The following is a 23,221-nucleotide window of genomic DNA, read 5'->3' as shown; positions in this document are numbered from 1 at the left end:
CAGAGGAGGGAAATCAGTAAGAATTGAATATTTTTAATTGAGGGGATTCAAATAACAACTAGTTCAATTCAACAATTACTTCTCCCTTGCTGCTGACAGAATTAATCAGACTTTTAGCCTAACAACGTCGCACCACCACTCGCACTTTTTTCGTACACAGAGACTGTATTTTAACCCTATCAGATAAAAAGGAAAATATCCATAAATAAGACACCTTGGAGTTTTTTTGAGGTCAAAGGCATGGAGCGGCCATATTGAATTCCTGCATAGATATTTTTTGTTCTTGGTTATCTTCAGACAAGTTCACAGCCAAGAAACTATTTTTATTCGTCGAGGTCTGAAGTTACACAAGTTGGTATGGAAGGGGGTGAGGGCTGGATTTAAAAATTACTCCACTTTCATCCACTGAAGTCACTCCAATCTGGGCACTTAATGCTACATACGTCCAACAATTCAAGGGTAGTTTTCTAATACATATGGTTGTCTTCTTTTAGGAGGTTTTTTTCCAAATTAACTAATTTTTACGGCATTTTTTGTGTGTTAAGTAACCGTTTGGGAAACCATTCTTTAAGTGTCCTTTTTTCATACCAGAGCAATAAAAATAAAAAATCTAGAAGCATGACCTACATGAATAAATATCAGCTGCAAAATAATAAAATCCCCGTCTTACCTGTCCATCCTCGATTCCCAACATGGAGGATCCATGAAGACTAAGAGCAGTTTCCTGGTCTAGGCCGTGTGTATGAGCTCCGTGAAGGTCGGGCCGGGGTACGGTGTGTCCACTGTACAGCCTGCGGTCGTAGGGTCCCGGCAGGGCGGGGTGCATTTGTGATAGCGGGTCATCCCGCCGTAGTACACTCCTGGAGTCTTGGAGCTGTGGGTACTGGTGGTGTGGTTGAAAACTGTTGGCGAAGTGAGAGTAGGGGTCTGCTGCATTCACGGCATGGTGATGGAAGTCCTGTTGTGGCGGTAGGTTGTGGTAGGGTGGTGGAAAGTAAGGCGGTTGGAAGTCCGTGCTGGGGTTGTGTGAGAGACGGGGAGCCGTGGAGAAAGATGAAGATCCTACGGAGCTCACCCCCAGCTGTGCTAAACTGGTGTGAGCCACAAAGTCGGTTCGCCTGTCCTATAAAACAGAAACAAAAACACAACGTGAAATTTACCATCGATTGCCAAATAGCCCCCCGAAACAAAACAACAGCAATCTATTATGAGGACCAGTAAAGTAGTCTTAATTTGGATCTATGAATGTTGTTGGCTGGAGGGCGGGCTGACCTACGTACCTCCATTGGCAAATGCATAACAACGATTGTTCAGATGATACAGATACAACCCCTCCGAGAATCCTCTGTATTTAGCTGTAGGTTCAGACTGGCTGAGTGCCGCAGGGCGTGCAAGGCGGACCGTAAGGGCACGGACGGCAAAAAGGCTACGCAAGGCCAACCCGTGACTCAATGAATGACATACGATATTTACACAAACACATCAGAATCGATTCAATCAAACAGTACGCGGGAAAGAAGCCCGACTATCCTCCTAGTTAGTAGACGATGGTAAGCTGAAATAGCATCAAGTCCTGCCTCTCCCAGCCTTCAACCCTATCTCAGTGGCTGCGCTTTAACAGCGACACAAGCGTGCTGTGCTAAGACAGGAAACAAGGCCTACTCGTTAAGTGTCGCGTTCAGCCGTAGAACGTCATCACCAAGTGGCTATCAATATGCACACGACGACAGCCAACGTACGTGTCTGCCACTCGGTGCTCATCCAGCATTGGACAAATACCAAAAAAACCTACACTACCTGACATAACTAAAAACCTGGATCCCCATAAAATCCAGCCTCCACCAGGCCATACAGTTTTAATAGACTAAGGACCCCTCCTAAGGCCAAAGAAATGTTCGATCCCTGGGGCCGTATATACTGTATTCCTTACACGTGGGTGATTATGCATTGTAAACTGCACGGTTGTGTTAAGAAACTACAGCTACAGAATCCTTGTGAAAGTAAATACACTATTTTTTAAACGTGCCATCAACAAACCATCGACCATCGATGGGAAACACGCGAGAAAGAACAAATTTGTGAGTAAAACAGGAAATCATTTAATTGATTAAACGCGCTTTCAAATGGCGCGGTTCGCATAGAAGTAAATGATAAAGAACGCTTTCAACGAAATGTAAACAATCATGTTTAAAGAACGCCAAAGAAATCTTAATTGAACGTCTTCTTACTACTCCCAATTAAAATTAAATCAAAAGTATTGAAAATCACGTTAGCTAAAACAGCACCGAGTCCATTTGAAATGATCAGGAGCTATTTAATACAGTATAACCAATACCTTACACCAACAAGACTCGTGTATCAATACTTATTTGTCTTAGAGCTATAACGCCGGCTAAAACCTTATCAATATTGGAACGGTGTGATCTGACCTCTGTGGCACCGTAGGCTCCGAACGCCGAGGGCATCTCGGACGCAAAGATCTCTTTTTTCGGCGAATCCAATTGGCCGTCCTGGAGCAGTCGGTTCTTGTATGCTGCCGCGGCGAGGGAGAGTGGGGTATCTGACGTCGCGATCGGGCTCAGCTGGGCCATGGTACACCGCGCTTTTCACCTCTCGCTGGCTGACAATATACTAAAGCACTGACGTTAAGCAACGGAGTGGGCCAACACGCATGTAGTAAAGTACTGTCCAATCTCCAGGAGCTCTTGGTTTCAAATAACCCGTGGCTATGTTGTCCTTAGCTTTCAAACGCGACTGATAATTGCCAATGGCGTAATTGTGTGGTTCTGGTCTTTTCAACCACTTATTTTCTGATAGTTAATTGTAATCAGTGCGATCTGTTCGCTTTTAATACTGCCCCTGGCTACGTGTTACACAATAGAGTAAGCCGCGATCGTCCGTTCTGTGATGTGTCTATTGTCCCCTCAATTGTCCACTACTGGTCGAGGAAGTGGTTCTTGGACCATTTAGCACACTTATAACACATTCCCCGGCCGGTAATGTTTGACACAGCGGTAACACTTTGATCATGATATACACCTTTTCTAAATAAATTCAGGGTCTTCCCTGAATCATCAAGGGAGAAGCACAAAGCAGGTAGTGCCTAATTAACCTCAAAGCGACGCGCACCAGTTTACTGTCCCTTATTAAGTGAAAGTACAGCAAAAGTCATATATATATATATATAAACAACACCTTCAAGTACCTGGTTATTCAATGGAGTTCTACGGTAGGGCATCTTTGAAACAACAAGACAGAGAAAAACGGGGCGATGCCCGCGCCCTCTGATGATAGAAATGAAAATTAATGAGTTCGGGTTTCTTTATCAAATGGAGATTTTAAGTCGATGCGGTTGCGCACGTGTGGAAATTACGTTATTGTGATTGGCCGAATGATATATGGGGGTACACATTTCGCGTTTATTTGATAATTGTGTCAGTAAACAAAGATCGCGGGTTTAATGAACTGCTTAACAGTTCATTCTGCACCAATCGAACGTCTGCATCAAAAACTATTACGACATTCAAAAGTCAGAGACTTCGGAACGTGATCCGGAGGATAGAAAAGTTGTTGATTTTATTTCAATTATCGTACAGTATAAAGCGTAATTCGTCAGCCGCAAAAAGCTCAGGTGGCAGTTTCTGTTAAGTCTACGTGAAGTGGACAATCAGTTAAGTCTTTAGCTTACTTTATTTGCGGTCTGATTGAGCCTTTAATAGATGCAGTAGCCCCATGCGGAGTAGCACAGTATCATATAAATCCAGCACTTACTATGAAGACGTAAAGCGTACTCAAGCAGACTGGGGTACTTTTTATCTACAGGGCATCTCTATGTTACAATAACATAGCTAAAATTGCACTCAGTTCCCGAAAATTTTCTAGGCCAAGAAGTGAAAATTTAGTTTGAAAACTCAATGAAAAAAATGTGGAAAAAGTTAACATTTTGCACAAGCTCTTTTCAGTCCATTTCGTAATACGTCCTGGCGTTCTTGATAAATTGACGCAAGAGGCGTTTAATTGGACATAACAGACTGCAAAATCCGCCAAAATCTCACCTTTACTCTTCCATTTTAAATGTGTTATTTTCTTTGAAGAGAGGCATCGTGTGCGTTCTCCTCGAATTGTTTACGGGAGGTACAAATTCCCTTTAATTACTGATGTAAGAAGACACCAATATTTATAAATAAATGGCTGGGAGGGGATTCGATAGCTTTGAAATGCGGACTACTACATATGGGAACTACACATGGGAAGACGGCAGGCATGTGACTTTCATAACGCTCTCGCCGAGACCCTGCATGTGACACAGTTTGACAGCTCGAAACATATTACTAATAAGTCCTTCGCATGCAACTTAATAAATCTTCTTATTTGACAGTCGTGAAATGCGGTGGGTTGGGAAATTGCAGCGGTGTATGTTTAGGTACATCATAACTCATACCTTGACGTAGATTGACGGAAATAAACGAATACCATCGACCTTATCTGGTCAGATCTCGTTCTTCTCCTTCAGGCAATGAGGATCCGTAGGACCATATATTTTCCTTTAATTATTCAATTGCTGTTTGTTTTGCTGGTCCTTCAAATCTATTCACGTTTGTCTATTTTTTCTTTGCTTTAGCTGCAGTGTTTTAGAAGTTCTTTAAAATTGTGAATTGTCCAAACTCCTATATCAACCGACACATACTCTACAGCCGGCGGGGTAGACACACATAGCACACACAAGTACGTTTACAAGGCACAAACTTGTGTACAACACAACTGACTTTCGCTATAATTTAGTAAATTCCCTGTTCAAATTAGACGTACGACTCGATCAAATATTTGTTGGGGCAAACGGATTGACACAGTAAATGAACAAGCGTAATGTAATAATTCCTTTACCATATGTGGAATTTTTTTTCTTTAAAAAAAGGTGGATTTTTACGTACCTCAGTGTTGATCGGCATGGTGTCAACTGTTACCCGGATGAAGTTTGGTAAATAACTTATCTATAACACGTGAAAAGCACCACACTTTGTTTCATCAAGAAATCAGTTAATTTGAACCGTCTTAATGTACACAAATTGAAAAGAAAAAAACTAGTTGCGTCACAAAAAAAGTCGAGTCAGGCGGTCCTCGTTAGCACCCATGTAATTGTACATATGAAAAGATGAACATGAAGATAAACACCATCTCATCCTTATAATATCGTTATCAGACGGATGTTAACCTGGTACCTTTATGAGTTAACTACCTCCGTCCTTGTTCATCTCAATTCAGTGTAAAAACCACTGGCTGATAAGGCACCGTAATAAAGGATAATAACTGGTGGTGGGCTGATAACAAGCCTCGCCCGCCACACCCTTTGTTTCGTCACATTAACCCGTATATTCTTTTATATCATATACGCGTATACTTGGGGTTTTCCGGTAAAAAGAGCCTTGTGTATGGCGAACGTGAAATAAAAAAATGCGGTGGCGAATAAGCAGGTGCTATGCGGACTTTTTCAGCGGCTCGGGCTGCCCCGCTGTTGTCTTAGCAATTACTTTCGCCAAACATCTTAATTAGTTAAGTCAGCGTTGGTATCATGGTGACGGGGTGGAAAAATCGAAATACCTGCGACATGACAAAACCTCCCCACGCAAACCACAGGGAAATAAGAAGGTCTTGATGTCAATCAGCGGACAACACACGTTTTATAAGGTGATTAACAATTTGGTGCTATACATTTTAATTAGTCAATAAACACAATCGGCCAATCGGATGGGATCTAAAGGATTCTTACGATAAACAATCGCGATAATAGAGAGGTGAAACAATAAATAATTAATAGCGCACGCGGGATGTTTTGGCTCCCGTTGGATTAGGCCACCCTCCCCGTGGTAGAATCTATTGTTTGTCTTCTGTTTACTCCACTTAAGGGAGTAGTCTTCTTAGATCAAGGGTTCGATCCTTCGCTTTGTCAAATCGCCCGCACTTTTCACGCTATCTTGTTGCAAATAAAGCAGACAAGCAATCGCTATTGGAAGGCTTTTACAGGATTAGACTGTTTGCAAAGGGGTCTTAATAATCTAAATAATCTCAAATCTCTTGTGAAACAATTTTGGACGCACTGTGTTCCCCTTTGCTCACCCCAACCGCCCATTGTTAGTAGCTACTGGAGTTGAAATCTACGACTATCTCTATTTAAGTGGTTATGACGACTGCGTCTCAACACACAGCCTGGTTTACCACTGACAGTTATTTTCTTCATGACAATAGCTATTATAATAACCCAGACTCGATGGCGCTGTATATCAATACGGGACCAAACATCTCTTGCTAAGCGATTCTGCTCCTTTTCCAAAATTAAAACAACGATTGACGGCATTATAACGCGGCCACATGTTGTTTTCACGCATTTGCACATTAATTCGCAATCGTGGTCGCTTGGAATAATATATGATTGGGTTATGACGGATGTTGGCAGAGTGAAAGTAGATATTTGAGCAGTTTCTTCGCCGTCCGTCTAATGTTCATAATGTCTCCAGTAGGTAAATAGAACATAAGTTTAACAGCAAACTTATTTGAGCTTCCCGTGCCATTTTGCTTTCAATTTTTGAATTAGCAATTGGTATTTACCAGCAAAACGGCGCTTCACCTAACCCTAACCTACACGTCTATTGTATATTTCGCATGAATGTATTTAATTTACAAAATTATTCAAAATATTGACTTTGAGGTGAAAGGGCGTGATTTTTCGTTGCCCATTGACTTTTACGCGATCCAGTGACAAACGTGCCATTATTCTACCCACCTAATGGAATGGTTTTCTTTTTCTTTTCATTAAACAACAAAACGTGTCTACTTTCCAGGTATGATGGTTATATTCTCTTTTATCCCAGACAACAAAACAATTTGTTAAAATTCCGATCCATTTTTTTCTAACCAAACTTAAAGTAGTTTTACTTATATAGTACACATCTATCTCTTTGATGCACATGCCTAGTTATAATAAAAGCAACAGTAGAAGATTCAGCTTTTTGTCCCCTCTCATTAGGAAAAAATTGGTTGAGTTTACGTATTGAAGGCGAGTAAGCCCCGCCTCTCTTTCAAAGGCGCTAAACTTTAAATAGCCAATCAGTCAAAGGAAAGGTGGCTAGATGAATAGCAATACAGTGCACATCCTCAGGCACAGTCTCACTATCTGTAGTGGGTTACTTTACTTCACAGTTTAATGAAAAGCTCTTTAAGTCAACTACACCGTTAGACCCCTTCCAAACAAACAGTGGCCGATGAAAATGAAGACCACTGGTCAGCGTGTCAGGAGTTGGTTTGAGCTAATTATCTCCGGCCAAGAGAAAGTTGACACGTCTACACCGAATCAACACCGGTGACTACTGGATAAAGCGTATTGTCCAGCTTAGTTCAAGGTGTTTAGATTGGAATTAAACAAGCAAATATCCCTCTGGTGCGAAATTTAAAGATTCGCGTTCTTTGCTCTACATTTAATATGTGGGTGGTCACAAGGTCCACTCTGTCTCGACTGTTTGATGAGTTCGACGGGTTTGAAGACTAAATATACCCCCACCCCCTACATCTTCTATGTTGTGTCTGCATTAAAATTGAGTTAAGTGTACTAACTTGACACGAACAGTGCGCCTGCTCTATCCAACAAAAGGTCACCACCTTTTTACATATTTTTCAAAAATTATTTTGATGAAATAAAGTTTTGAAATTGAATATATATTGTAGTGAATAATAAGTAAATCCTATGTCAAGAGAGATCTTAGATGGACAATGTGTATTTTTCTTTTATGATAACTAGATGCTTCTATTCCTCTTTTTCACGCCATATATTTTTATATCTCACTCTTTTTCTCTCTTTTTTTTTTTTTTTTTTTTTTTTTTTTTTTGTAAAACGAACAGCTCAAAAACTCAGATCCCGTTTTCCAAAAATACACAACAGTTTTGTTTTCGACGCTTAAAACTTTTTCATCTGTGAACTAATATAGCAGGTTAAATGCGTTGAACCGTGTCGCTCTTAGTAGATTCCCCGTATTTTGCAAATCAATAAGATGTCTCGACATTATTTAATAACATTAAAGACGAACACAATATGGAAGTCTATCCTTTTTTTGCCCTCTTATGGAGCACAGTGGGTAAACGTATTAAATCCACGCCGAAGCCAAGCCAGGCGAACGTCTTTCTGCAGCAGCATCTGGCCCAATAATCTGTCCTTGGTTTTATATGGCCATCATCCCTTGTATCTCTTTATTCGCCTTCATTCGACTTGAAAAATACTTTACACCTAAATGATACGCGATACCTCGGCTGTCCACATGAATTTACTTTGTTGTAGAGTAGTTAAGGGAAAAATTGAAATCTCCACGTGAGGGAGATCTTATCGATTAATTTTTTCGCCCTTAAATTAAGCTATTAATTAACGGAATAAAGAGTGGGTATGAATGCTGCTTTTGAAATTTGGTGTCAAATTTTCAAGTATTATCATTTTCAAAACATTCCAAAAATGATTTGAAAAACTACCAAACTACCACAGGTGGAAAATTGTTTCAGGCCATTTCAAACTGCATCGTCGAAAAAAATTTAAAGCACAGAAAAATACAAAAACAAACATTTCAAAATCAAAATTAAGAGTTGTTTCATTATGACAAGTTTGGTCTTTTTACTGAATCGCAAACTGACAGGCATGGATCGCCCGAAGAAAACCGGGATGTGGTTGAAAAGCAATGGATTTCTTGAATATTCATGACCCCCAGTAAACAATGCTCGAAAAAAATCTTAAAGTATAATTTTTGAAGTTAAAATCGGCTGAGAAGACAAAAGCCCGCAGCTACGCATGGTATTTTACCAATTGGTAGCAGGCAGCCCTGTACACAGCTCAAGATCTGGAACCATGACGTTCTTTGCACCTGTAGTCGCTTCTTTGACCCCTCGACCTCTCTTCATGCAACCCACCCCGAGCCCTCAATGCCTGAACAACTCTGCGACACAGTGTGAATTACCTTTTTTTACACCACACTTCACTCTCTATGGAAGCATTTACATAGTGCTGCAGACAATCTCTCTTTCAATCAACAGTCAAATTCATTTGGATACTAACCAAACTGACTTCGTAAATCAAATAAAACTTTGATAAATACAACATAAAATATAAAGTCCGGAAGTCGATCTTTTCTTTGCCTTCTTTTTAGGTTTATTTTCATAATTCTACATAATTTATGCGAGTGATTGCCCCGTTAGCAAACACCCAACATCTCAGCTTACAAGCCACACACCGCTGCGAATTTTTCACCAATGGTTGCAGAAAACGATATCAGATGACTTTGGTCGACTTCATAAATTGATTTCGTGCTTCTAACCATATATTTCTTGCACAGATTTGGCTTTGCATATGGAATTCGTTATTTTAAAACCTTTTCTTTCTCCGTGTTGAGCCTAAGGTAAGTTTTTCGCTGTATCGTTTTGGCCATTAAAAGGTCGACAACACGTAACACGGCGGAGGCAAAATAAGCAAAACACTCTCAATCATTTTTTACATGTGAACATTTCAAGGTCAAAGTTACATTTATAACACATCTTAAAACGTTTACAAATACGAAGTAAAAGAAAATAGTCCAGGACCAAGGTTCACGCGTATAATTATCAATAGACACTTGTTTTGAAAGGGTTTGGAACAAAATCACATTTTTCTTTTTTTAGTATTTTCGCGCAATACGTATTGTGTTTTAGGGCTTTTTCACACTTTCAGTACGCATGCTTAGAAAGAGTAACGGTTCGAAGGTTCAAGTGAGTAATAATAGAATTGGATTTCAGTGATTATAGGTGGAAGAGAATCCCTTGAAGCAAGCGATCACCCTAACCTCTTGAAATGAGAAAAATACAATAGCTTTGAAAATGCATTTCCTTCGTAATTGACCCTCAAATTTGTAACAAATTACTAGCATTTCCTTGTGGAATATGATGGATTGATGCAAAAGCACTCATTACTACTTCTATTTCCGCTTAATTATGCGCTTGCGCAATTTTTTTTCATATTATTGTGTTATTTCACCAATAAAAATTACGCCAAATATACATTTTAAAATAGTTAAATTTTAATCTGATTTTCTACATCTAATTCAAAACCTTTTATGCCAATATTTCAATTTGTGCACTTGTGCATTTTTAAAACATCTGCTTTTTTCAGACATCTGAGTAATATTTAAAGTATTTTTATATACAAAAATGAATACATCTCATCCTCAGTGCATTGAAGAAAATGCACTAGGCGACAGTCACAACAAATTACTAAAACATGAGTTCAGAATGAAATATTCACAAAATAACAAAACACAATGCAAATAAAATTTCTATTATAAAAACTGCAGTTAGTGACATAAATACAAAGGTGAGGTGCGATTTGTGGAATTGATGGGGCTTTTGTAAAAAAATCGTGTCCTGCGGTGAAAAGTACGACCAAGTGACTCAACGGAAGTGACGGGCAGGATTTTTGCAAACTTATAATTATGTAAAAATAAAAATGAATACTTTTTATCAACTCGCAGGTGGCCTGTGAAATAGTATGTGAAGCTATTTTGACAAGCAAAACCGCAGATTTCTACCATTGTGAGTTAATAATATAGCAAGATTGCCGCTATTTTCACAATGTTAATTCCATATAAGCTCAACAATCTTGCTGTTTTATATAGTTCATAAATTTATAAAAATATTTCTACTTAGAATTGTCAAATGAAATAAATAGTTGTGTGTTTTCCTAACGTTCATTCTGAATAATATCCGTCCAAAAGATGTAAAATTTAACATTAGTATCGCGGTATATCAATAAATAACATCAACCTACATGACTGATTTTCTGTAATATTATGAATCTCAAAATGTATTTTTACAGGCTTTAAACAGGCAACTAGAGACCACGTACATTTTTGTGGAGTGTCGAATTTCGTTAAAAAAAGTATGATGAGCCCCAGCGTGTCATTAACATAGCAATAGTGCTCCTACCAACACGTGTGATTAAGGATTGTTAAAAGTGTGCTACACCGGAATTGGCGGATATCGTATTAAGCGGCAGCGTCGCGCAACGCTGCGTTCCCCCATTAGTGTCGAAGACTTTAGGAGATGTGACAGCCAAGTCACTGCTGCTGACAGCTTGACACCGTGATTACTACAGTGACAAATTTCCACCAAGTCCGTCACATGGGCACGACTGCAAAGACTTGCGTGAAAGAGTCGATTTTATCTGTCTGTCGATTTATATTTACCTCCCCTGTTCCTGACTGAAAGGTTTCTCTTTTCTGAAAAGAATTATTCTTCGCAAAACTATTGTCATGATCATTTAAACTTTAAATTCTCTTAATTTTTTTTAACAGGGCTAAGCGATGATTTTTTTTTATCGATCAGAGTTTGCTAGTGGGACAATGTGGTTAACATTCTATATAAAAATTATTTTTCGAACAAAAGTGATAATTATATCTATATAGTTAAAAGTCCTCTAGCACAGCTAAAAGTTCTTTAATATCTTTAAGCAACAGAACATGAAAGAAAAAAGACAGCAATTGCGCCCAGTTCTGCACCTGGTATTTTTTCTCTGAATTTTCATATATTCAAGTAACAGGAAATCAGTGACTCGCCTACTGCAGACACAAAGTGTGCTCGTGACCATTATTTCCTCAAATGAGTATAATTCATGTACAAGATGACAGCTTATTAAATCACATTTAAACAAAATAAAAATTACCACGTCTTAAATTAAAGGGCTATTCACACCAGTGCACTTATATCTTCATTCTGATTTATCGATATTTAATTATTAGTTATTTAGGGAGAATGTGAAGATAGAAAAGAGAACATATTTCATCTACGACAATCAAAGACTTTGAAAATTACATACACGCCTTTTATCTTGTCCGGGAACTTAACAAAGTGAATGATATATCATTAAAGAAATCGTTAAATGTAAACTCATGTCACACCCGCCCACTTAGTTAATATTGACTCTTATTGCATTAACGTTATGTCATGTTGTGTTACTCCTGTTTTGACTCGCGCCAGTTCTGTTACTCTATCTCCATAGAGCGCTGCGAGCACAGTAGAAATAATTTGTGGAGTGAAAACGAGCCCGTATCGTCCATAACGCCTTTCTTAAATATCACCCGTTGGTGTTAAATGAGACATTAACCTCCCTATTTTTTTAATTTATTAAAATCTAATATCGATATGCATCTCTAAAGTAAGAGTAAGAATACGGCGTCCGCCGCGAGGCAGGTTACCGCTTCTTTTGAAGTGAAATTAAATTGAAATTTAGCTACGTGAAGACAAATAGTTGTCATACTAAAATTGCATTTACATTGAATATAGATTTCGACCGTGGTACCACAGTGCAACGTGATAGTGTCGTGTACCATAAGAATCTCTGGACTGAAAAGCCCCCACCTGGTTACTATACAAATCACCGACTGAGACTTTGAGTAATTACCTAATTGGGTTCGTCTAAAAAGAATAACAAGATATTACTTTGAGAAACTTAATCCTGTCTCAGAGAGGGTGTTCATGAAATCTGTCCTAATAAACTTTAAGATCACAAAGAAAATCGCTCGAGTACTTTCTCCGAGTTGGATTCAAAATTCAATATATACATCACTTTCCACACAGCTATGAGATAACGAACTTTCGAGTAACAATTTGCTCGAAAATAACACCGCCTCTACAGGCAGATGTTCGAGGTTCAAATACACAATAGTTTGTAGAGTAACTACACCAAAGTTTATTCAAAAAGAACGTGAAAATTCTATAGAGTACTTTGTACGAATTGTGGTTATGTGGAATTAGTTACCGCGGTTGTTTGTATCACTTGAAAAACAGCAGGCTGAATAAATTGGTGTTTATTCTTTCATAAATAAGTCGACAGAATTTAGAATTTTCTCAGTCCTTAACGTGCTCTTCTGGCCAACAATGAGAGTTGAAGAGGGCCCGGGTGAATAGTCCAACAATTTTATTGATAATTTCGGTCATCAATGATCCAGTTTACGTGTACATTAAGGGCGCTGCTTGGGAATCGGTGTTAACGAGCGTTCGTCCTACTGATGATTGTACCTTTTATGCGTGATTATTAAGATTTTATGGGACGGGGGACCAGCGAGTGCCATGAGAAAATAACCCACTATAGAAAAACATATCGACTGAATTTATATACTAGAATCCCAAACCGCACGATATGGCCACCATTTGAAAATAAATCACTACTTGAAAAATTGATCATGTTAACGGACTTGGAATTTCTTCCTAAAGGCGAGTTAATCTTGGTCCCAAACCGCCAAAATGGGTTAGCCACAGACAGACATGCACCTTCAGAAAGTTTGAAAAATAAATCCAGCATTTGAAATAAAAAAAGAAAACCTAAGTTTACAAAAGGACAGTAAAAGGAAGTGGTGAGTTAAAAAAAAAAATGAAAAAAGAGAGTAAGAAAAGAAAGTTATATACTTTATTTGCAGTGCCACATCATTATCTTTACTCGATAAATTCTTTTATTTATTATTATCATTTAAGTTTGCAGCTATGATTAATGGTACAATAATATGTCGAAGCCAGGTGATGTATTCATATAATAATAATAATAATAATCAGGTAATTAACACAGAAGAACATCGACATATGACCGCACTGCCAACAGTTACTGAACACGATACTTGAGACAAAAGTTACGCAAACCCATATCAACACTCAAAAAGCCAATCACGAACTAGACACATATGGTCCCTAAGCATGAAGGGGCTGTCAGTAATTAAACAGATAGAAAAATATCTGTCACAGTGGCATGAGAGGTCTTAGCACCATACGCAACGCTTCATAGCGGATCAATAGTGATTGATCCGAGCAAGGCCAACTGGGGGACACTTACGGAAAAATTGGCCGGCGATTGGGAATAGTAATCATGCTAATTATCTCGCCAGTAGGCGGAAGGTTCGACAGTTTGAACTAGCAGTGTGCTAGAGCACTTCATCAACCATTGGAAAACAAGACATAACCATGAGCCCGCGACCTTGCAGACAAGACGCAGAAGTTTCATAGGCGTCCCTGATAAAGAGACAATGCATAAAACTCAACTTGAGATATTAATGTACAGTGTCTGTCTTTTGTTACAATATGGAGTCAAAATATCCTCTAAGGTCGACAACGTTTTATGAAAAAAAAAAGAAAATCAGATAAAAAAACGACTTAGCATTATGCAACTTAAAAAAGAGAACAACAGACCAAATCACTTTTTCATTTCATTTTGATATTAATACAAACGATACATTAAACAATTTGTAAGAGGTCTTCAATAATTAGTCATATAGCATTGTCTCATCTCAAGAAAATAGACGTGTTTCAGTCAATACTCTAAAAGTTTCAGAGAATATTGATTGTAAAATGTCACCTAAAATAATCCCTCAACATCTATGATATGATCTATGTGAATTAATTATGGCGTATTTTCAATGCTAAAATATCACAATATCTCTTTAAAGGAAAACACTTCACCAGACAATAATATTTAACAAAAACACATTTCGGCTCCCTGGTCCTTAGTGTGCAGAACACAAGAGAGGCCGGAAAAATCGAAACCGTTCTCAAAAAAAGCTTACTGTGAGGAAGTTCCGAAAGCAAAAGGGTGTCCTTTCCGGAGTCGGTGTTATCAGACAACTATGATTGATTTCGTTTTACACTATTTATATCGCGTTTATGGAAAAATAGAACGAGAACAAAAAAAGTGTTTGCCATAAAAAAGGCAAAGCAAACACGCCTTTGTGTTCCCACTGAGAACAGCATCATGATGTTACGACCTACCCGACAATGCAAACACATATAGTCTTATGCAAGGTCTTGCGTCAAGTTAACCACCTAATATACCCGGTACAAAGCCCTCTTTACCAGGACATCTGGATATACAAAAAAAAAAACTAAATACAATATTGAAGAAATGTTAACACTTACGCCGTATTCCAGCGGTAAACTGGCATCTGCCGTGGAAGGAAAATGCATACCATGTACTGGATCCATTATATACAAGTCACTCAATGATAAAAATTATTTCCTCGCATCAACTACTGTATAGAACATTCCAAATCCATCATATCCTAGACGCAAGTTCTCCACTTTTCCGTAATCCAACGTCACTCTCTCCCTAACGGTCTCTAACTGTCGTATCACAATAATAGACCTTGATTGCTGTTGATATATAGCAATGAAATAAACTTTAATTAAATGCTATCAAAATTAAATTACAGTTGAGTGCTGCTGGGAGCAAGAGCTCCGTATTATCTCTCGTTATCGTGAGATTCAGCCTGTATATGTCTGATGTCTCGGAGCTGCAGGCCATTCGGTAATTATCAGCTATTTTCACGGTAACACTGGCCATTGTTTTGTAGAATGGTGTGGTTTCTTGGCTTTATTTTACAAGATGGGTCGGAAGAAAAAACACAGAAAGCCAAGACCTGGGGTCAAGCAGTCATATTCGAACACTCAAGTTTTGTAATAAAATAATCTTAGCCCGCAGGTCTGTAAGGCTCGGGGAATCGCTTTTATTCACGTAACACAATTAAATCGGCAAATGAAATTCACCTAATATTCATTAAGTGTGTTCAGAGAGGTTCTGTATTTGGAAGTGGAGGAAGGTGCACCAAGCGGGACAGAGCAGCACCTGCACGTCTATTTTCAGCCAATATTCCAACCAAACAGCATCTGAATACTCCTACATAACTCTAACGGCAACATTGTTTTGATGGGCACACTTAATGCATTCACCCTCCCTACTTGTAAGCTTCGATGCATCTGTTGCATAATCACATGGTTGAATTTATAACTGTTGATGAACAAGAGGAAAAGCATTGAAAAGAAACATGGAGAGCTGATAAATTTTTCCACTAAATGGAGCTGGTCTCCATCCCTTCGAGCAAATTAAATGTGAAAGTTACAGCGAGAAGCGCCCGCGTGCTTTTAGAAACGGACACAAAAAAACGCGCATTTTCAGTATAACAGGCTAGACATTCTGAAAGACTTTTGTGTTAGTTAAGCGTCTCTTGGGTTTTTAACACAGTGAGGTATTAATCTTAAAGTAGCACCTTTTAAGTTAACATTTTTTCCGGAAAGACATTTTATCTCATGTTTAGGGATTTCTTCTGAGAGCGTCCTTCCCCATGGGGCCTTGGTTTCACGCAGATGTGAGCTTCAATTCTTACAATCGCTTAATAAAGTTACCAATAGAGTGACCGAGTAGCTTTATATCAAAGCAAAAAAGTTCAAAGCCTGTGCTTATTTGTTTCGCTAATGACTTTTAATAAACCCGACAAAAAGAGATACAGCCATTTTGAGTCATTTTGAAGTGCGCTGTAACAAGATCTTATAAAGCCAACTGAACCTCCCACCGGCCGAGCACTGGACCGGTAAATCGTTGTTACTGCAGAAGAAACACCGTCAAAGATACCATGATTAATACCTGGCTACCTGTAGGAGAGTTATTTTGATTTTTTTTTTCAATTTCATTTGCTGCTTAACACACTTCGTACAGTATTTTTTTCATTTCATCACAATTGCTAGGTCAAAGGGGTTGGGAAATCATTGTGACTTGAGTGCAATAAAAAATAAAGGTACAGAGATAAAGTTTCTCTCTCTCTCTTATATTCTTCTTTAACCCCTCCCTCCCTCCCTCCCGCTCTCTCTCTCTCTCTCTGTATAAAAATTAAATAAGAACTCCTGGTTTCTCATCAAAATTATATTGGATGTTACTTGAAAACAAATATAATAATTTATTTTGACCTCTCCGAAAGTAAACACACGTCTCAAATTGTTTGATCCCCAAGCTTATCAAATGGCCCTAAAATATGGTATATAAGGGTGACTATTATCCTAATGTACCACATCAAAAGGCTGCTATTTTGCCACTAAAGTGTTCCTCACTTACTGCAGCCATTCTGGTTGAATCCCCAGTATTTACTTGCAACATTTACATAGCTGAAGTTAAAAGCGTATGTTACTTAACGAATTGCATTAAATCCTATGTACTCCGAATTTGTATTTGCGAGATTTAGTCATTGATATAACTTTTAATTTAGTGAAAATCCGCCAGCAAAGTGGAGATCAAACGCATGCGCCAAACAAATGGAGAAATGGTTTGCAGACGAGCACAAATATTTAAATTCAACTGGAAGTCAAATATGTGCCAACATGGCGGCGCACTAATGAACCCTGTGAAAAAGAGATTGGTAACAAAGCTATGAATAGAAATCGTGGTGGGGGAAAACACGTTTTTGTCCTTTGAAGAATGTGGGTATATTTTCTTTTGCCCGACACATTAGATTCTGAAACGAGCAAGATCTTAAGCACGCTTTTTAACCTACACCTTGACTCAAAAATACATTTCTTTTCCTTTTTTCCTTCTCATGAGAAATACCAAAAAATTAAACAAAAACATACTCATCAAAAAATGTAAAATCTTGCTTGACAATCGTGCATAAATTTGTACTACTTCACTAATTTTTTTCAAGTAATTTTTTTATTTTTATATTTTCTTCAGAGAGATATTATATTAATTACAATAATTGTTTTACAAAAATTAAGATAATAATTCAGTAAGTTTTAGAGATGCACGAATAGGAGACTGGAACCAAATAACTCTGGCACATCAAACAGTCCTATAGCGGTACAATTTTCAGTAGACAAAGGTAAGGATTATGATATAAATTAAGAAGAATATGGGTATGATTAATCTCTTAGGAAAACACCAATATGTTATTCAATCTACGGAAAATATTGCCCAATTCTAATAATACATGTGCTGCCGTTTGAGACGAACATATCCGCGCCAACATTACCAGACTTCGATAAAATATTTTCAATATAATGTCTATATATCGAGGGAAATTGAGACATTTGGACAACGAAAGGATGGACAACAAAGTCGCTTCCTATCATCACACAGGCTTGTATCGTGTCCGAGATGCTTAGAGAGATTCTGAAATCATGGCTTTCAAAACACAGGCGCCTTGATAAATATACCAGGACTGTAATACAAATTGCGGTATATCACCATCAATCTTAACCGTTCAAATTATGGGCAATTACTTGAGACGGGTAATTTCGGTACACTTACGTTCATTTATAATCCGTAGATACTCTGCTTAGAATATCTGCTTGGTGCTTTCGACTAATAAGCTCTTGCTCCTCCTGATCTGTTCTGAAACTTTTCACCTCTCGGCGTTCACCAGAATAATTTTTATGTCCGACATTCCAATGCTCTAGTAATTGCTCGTCTTAATGGTGCTCACTGACACCATATGGCTTTATCTAATTAAAACTAATTAATGAAAAGAAGTGATCACTGTGACGAGAACGCCGGCTTGAAGTAGGCTCGTGAGTTCCGTGGGTGGTATCGAATATGTGTGATTCACCATACAAAAGACTTCGGAATTTCAACATATGTCCATTTCATAAGCATACCAGCATAAGAAATTAATTCAGATTTCAAGTTTATGACTTTTCGCGTCTTCCTTAATGGCGACCCACGGAGCTTCCGTCGTTCACTTCATCGCCATTTTCTGCGGAACTGTTTTCTTGGTGTCAATAGGTCATCCGTAGCACAAAACTTTCGATGGCCTCATTTCCCAATGATATTTTTAGGCGTGAAATATCCGATATAGCTCCAACACTTATATATATGTATGCACAATACCGAATGTAACTCGCATACCATTATCTGCTTGCCTGACAACAATGTCTACCCACTAAAGTAGACCGCCGTCTTCAGAAAATTGAGAAGGTATTTTTTTAAACTTGAAAAAAAAGCAAGCCCCACTGTGCGGTGAGTATCCCGTCTCTGGGCAACCGCAGAAAATATGCACTTCCCAAAATTGCACAAAATCTACTGGCGGGGTTATGAATTTGAAACGGATTGGTTGCCAATATTATTTCTGATTCATTTAATCTAAATTGAGAGGCTAATACGAAGAGAGAACAGATGATGGCTGATGGCGGGAGCTGATGAATTACACAAACATGAGTTTGAAAGAATCTTCCATTGTACGGAGGTAACGAGGAAACCAAGTGAACACGGGGGGATTAACAGTGATCAAAAGTCGAGCAGACGGCCTTTGGGTGCACGAGCAGATCACTTGGGCCCCATTAAACGAGATTCAATAGCTGATCGCCTGGTCGAGCGTAAACTTTGAGCTGATCAAGAAAATACTATTATTGAAAATAGAGTTCTATTAATGGAGGGGCTCAGCTTAATCCGCATTGTCACGCGACGAAATGCACTCTCTGGACTTTTCTTCCATGTCCCCTTTGTATCACGGTAATCAAGAAGAAAAATACTGATGTGCTCTTTGGTCGATTTTGATTTTCCTTTCTTCGCGGAAAATTAATACCTCGTATACGCATGCACTAGAAATTAGCAGAATAACACGTGTGCCTGATTTTCAGAAAAATCCATTCGGTCCATAAGAATGAGCAAAATTATTATTGTACTGTTAGTTTAAACGAAAACTTTACAAAAATTGCAAGCGCTAAAATTGATATTTTTTCACAGCGCAATTCTTTTAAATTTTCTTTTGAAATATAGAAGAATGTCCAAATTGATATTCACTTAATACTGAAAATCAATATGGTCCGTTTATTATTGAATAATCGGATCTTTAAAAATGTTTTAACTTAATATGATGCAAATCAAAATTATGGATATTACAAGAAATTTGTGTAATTTATATATCTATGTAAGCTGAAAATATTTAACAGTCCTTCATTGTGATTTTGCGCTTCCTTTAATCATTGATAAATCTACAAGAAAAATTAAATGCAGCAAAATCAGGATATATGAAAATAATTCTATCAATTTAACCTCATTAATAACAGGTTAAAAAAACGTATTAATGACAGTTTCACCTCGTGAGTAATTAGCGGGTTTCTTACAAGTCAAAATAAATTTCCTCTGTTATGCCACTACACTAATCACCGCAAACCGATAGGTAATATCTAATAACAATATTTCCACAGCGAATGTGTGGTTTGCCAGCCATTTACAGGGATTATGTTTCTTGGGTTAAATCTTTAAAATATTGTAAGCAAGCACACGCCTGTCTTCAGGCAAGAGTACGCAGAGTGTTGCCATTATGGAACTTTGATGTAACTGTGCGCAACGCCAACTTAATTCGTCTCAGACGGCTTAATCCGAGGCTAATATTAAAACTTAGTGCGCATGTCTACTTCATCTGCAACCACAGAAATCATTTTCTGTAATTTTTTTTTTTTTTTTTGTATCAGCAGAATGTATTGTTATTGCATATAATTACATCTCAATTAAGCCCTGCTAAAATATCACATAATACATATCAAGTTTCCTATATCACAACAACCCATAACGGGAGAGTTCATTGAAAGGTTATGGAGGTCGAAAGCTAGCCATTTGCTTCTACCTTCTACTTTTCAACAGACCACAATCAGGCTCAGAAAGCACATTTGAAAGTGTTGTATTTAAACTGGTTTCTTTATCAACAAATTATACAAATGCTTACATGCTTATTCGCCTGTTCATTCTTCATTCAATCACAATTTTGTCTATTTTTCGTCTCTTAACCCCTGGATTATTTCGTACAATTTTTTATTTGTTGTTCAATCTCTCATTCACTTATTTAGTCATTCATTCACTCGTTCGTTCATTCATTTATTCATTCATTCATTCCATTTCAATGTCAATTTTACCCGTTGCCTTTTTTTTTTTTTTTTTTTTGAAGGCAAAGATATTTAAGATAGAACTTATTCGCCTTGTTAATGAAGAGCATGGTTGCATGTGCTTTTTGTCTGACAAACGACTACCTTTGTTTTTCCTTCCGTGACTGCTTTTATTTAATTCGTTTTCATAATGGGTGAAAGAATGCAACCTTTCCATTATCATCTCCAGGAGCACCTGCTGCGGGAAATAAGGAGCAGAGCAAATTGCTTCTAAGATTTTCCCGGAATAACATGCAAGAATAGCGAGGATATGATTTGTATTGTCTTCATTAATGAATCATTAGAAGTCGATTGGTTGCTCGTCTTCCATTTCTGTCCTTCTCAATCTTTCTCTCTTTCTTTTCTCTTTCGGTGTGTAAATGTGTGCGTGTTTGTGTGTATGTGTGTCTGCGTGTGCGCGCGTTTATACCCAAAGCAACGTCTGTTTAAGGCGTTAACATGTCCCTGTTTGTCCCTTGTCGCGTCGAGATTTAGCTACCGGGAGAATGTTCCGACTGTCTGTGGTTAAAAGAAGAATTGAAATATGATGCAATGGCACGCTAAAACATGGTTTAATATAGTCATCACGTAATTAATTCCTTTTAAAACACGACAAAAAGAATTTGAATCTCACCATAATCTAAAAAAAAGTCATTTGAAGTTTCTACAATTTGCCTATGATATTGGGTATGGGTGAAATACTTTGTTGAAGTCTAAGGTGATCGTTTGACTGCCAGAGGCAGGGACTGTCATTAAAGGCTCTAAATGAGACCAAATTCCCCAACCCAGGGGCTTAGAAAGTCCGCCCATACCAGCACAAGTACAACACCACATCAGGGTCGTATATAGTGTGAATACACCTTGGTTTTTCCTTGGGTTATTTACAGGTGATGACCCCTTGAAAAGTTGACAGAAAACAAGAGAAAATCTAAACTGCCCAGAGCACAGCGTGGAAGAGAAAACTAATACAGAGGTCAAATGCTACACCTTTATTGACCACTCTCTGAAACAGGCGGGTTGACGAATAGTTCAAGACTATAATATAAACCAAAGCGAAAAGAAAACTTTGACTAAAATTCAAGGCATATTTTCGTTTGTTATTTAGTAAGAAGAAAAGGATTCAAAGGCAACGAAAATATATTAGAAATAAAGATGTCCAGGTATAGAGCAACAAATGAGCTCATTAGGTGCAGTCAGTCTGTAAAAATGAAAATTATATACCTAGGCACTGTATGCCTTCGAGGATGAATCCATAAATCATGAGTGATTTTGCTTCGGGCTGAAAATATGAATCATGAAGTAAAATCCTCGTGGACACGGTCATGCGAAATAACTCTACATCCCACCAAAACACCTTCATTTTTTTTCTTTCCCCTGAACTTCAACTGCCTAAAAAAACTTGAAAATACTTTCTTTTTATATTAAGTTATTTGGCACCGTCTTGCAAGTAATCTGCAAGTAGGTTCTTATTTCAAAAGGGGGAGGTGTCACAACGTGTTCCCCTAAAAGAAACGAGAAAACTGCACTTAGTCGACCGCAAACTCCCTAAAATATTGCCTTCATGAGATCTTCAGATACTGAGGATATTTACTGGTTTCAAATATACTCTTCACAGTGCCTGAGAAAAATTGTAAACGCGATAGAAGTTTGTTCCCCCTCGAGATGTTTTCTTACTGTCATCCTGCACACAGGAAGGTCATCTCGATAAGAAAGCTCAGTAAACTTCTTATAGCTCATACGAGAGCATCTTGGAGGACCTAACAACCTTAGGGATTACCGCTAAACACCAAAGTATGTCTTATCCCCCTCTCGGTAACCGGTAGTAAAATAGCAAAATTACGCCTCCCAGTCTTGCCTGAATGGAGACTTACGCATGCATGTACTTAATGAATAGATACACTTGGCTACTAAGCCGGGAAAATAATCAACCATAAAGCCCCGAACGAGTTGCTTTCAGTGTCAGAAAACATCATGCCAAGGTTGCCAGCTCAAGATATCGAGGGAATAAGCTTACCTGCCAGGAGTTAGAGTCCAGGGCGATGAACGACATATTCTTTTCACTGCTGAAAAAAGTGTCTTTCGCTGTTCTAAGATTAGTGAGTCTCGCAGCAGCTACTGGGACGACCTCTGGAGTTAAACAGAGATAACACTGCGTGTGCAATCTTCTTGGAGTTAGGCAGACGAATTTTTTTTCTCTGTCGAAGACACGACTGAGGTGAAAATGGGAAGAAGCTTTGCACAGATTGATCGACCAACACTCGGCGCTACGGTCGAATGCGAATCATAAAAATGCTGCCAAGTGAAGGTATTTTGTCGCATATGATTTGATAGTGTACGCAGACATAATTACAGTCGATTTAGATTCAAATTGTATCGCAGTGGAAGGTTTGAGTTGCCTAGTCTCTGATTGGTCGAAAGGAAAGAAACAACAACTTTGTCAGAAGGGGAGGCGCCTGCGAGACATAGGGCTGCTTTAGCTATGTGTAACTAGTCAGTGATG

The 23,221-nt window shown here is 38.3% G+C and overlaps 1 protein-coding gene across 7 annotated transcripts in view; it reads right to left on the bottom strand.

The window, feature by feature from the left end:
* LOC106171994 (transcription factor AP-2-epsilon) overlaps positions 1 to 22,907 on the bottom strand; it is a 43,845-nt gene extending 20,938 nt beyond the window's left edge. The window contains exons 1-2 of one of the 7 annotated variants that reach the window (XM_013552559.2): positions 22,736 to 22,907; positions 671 to 1,123 (exon numbers count right to left, since the gene is read on the bottom strand). In XM_013552559.2, coding sequence (XP_013408013.1) covers positions 671 to 1,123; positions 22,736 to 22,771 — 489 coding nt within the window. In that variant the 5' untranslated portion in view covers positions 22,772 to 22,907. Of the gene's footprint in view, positions 1 to 670; positions 1,124 to 1,280; positions 1,814 to 2,429; positions 2,778 to 3,205; positions 3,254 to 4,931; positions 5,089 to 18,109; positions 18,131 to 22,735 lie in introns of those variants that run through there. The other 6 variants (XM_013552563.2, XM_013552562.3, XM_013552560.2 and 3 more) reach the window with 6 other exon arrangements.
* Between the last annotated feature and the right edge of the window lie 314 nt (positions 22,908 to 23,221).

The sequence above is a fragment of the Lingula anatina genome, chromosome 1 (genome assembly GCF_051362555.1).
Source record: "Lingula anatina isolate TDL-2025a chromosome 1, LinAna3.0, whole genome shotgun sequence".
Lineage (NCBI taxonomy): Eukaryota > Metazoa > Brachiopoda > Lingulata > Lingulida > Lingulidae > Lingula > Lingula anatina.
Note: the sequence above shows the minus strand (reverse complement) of the source record. Positions and strands in the feature narration are given on the sequence as shown.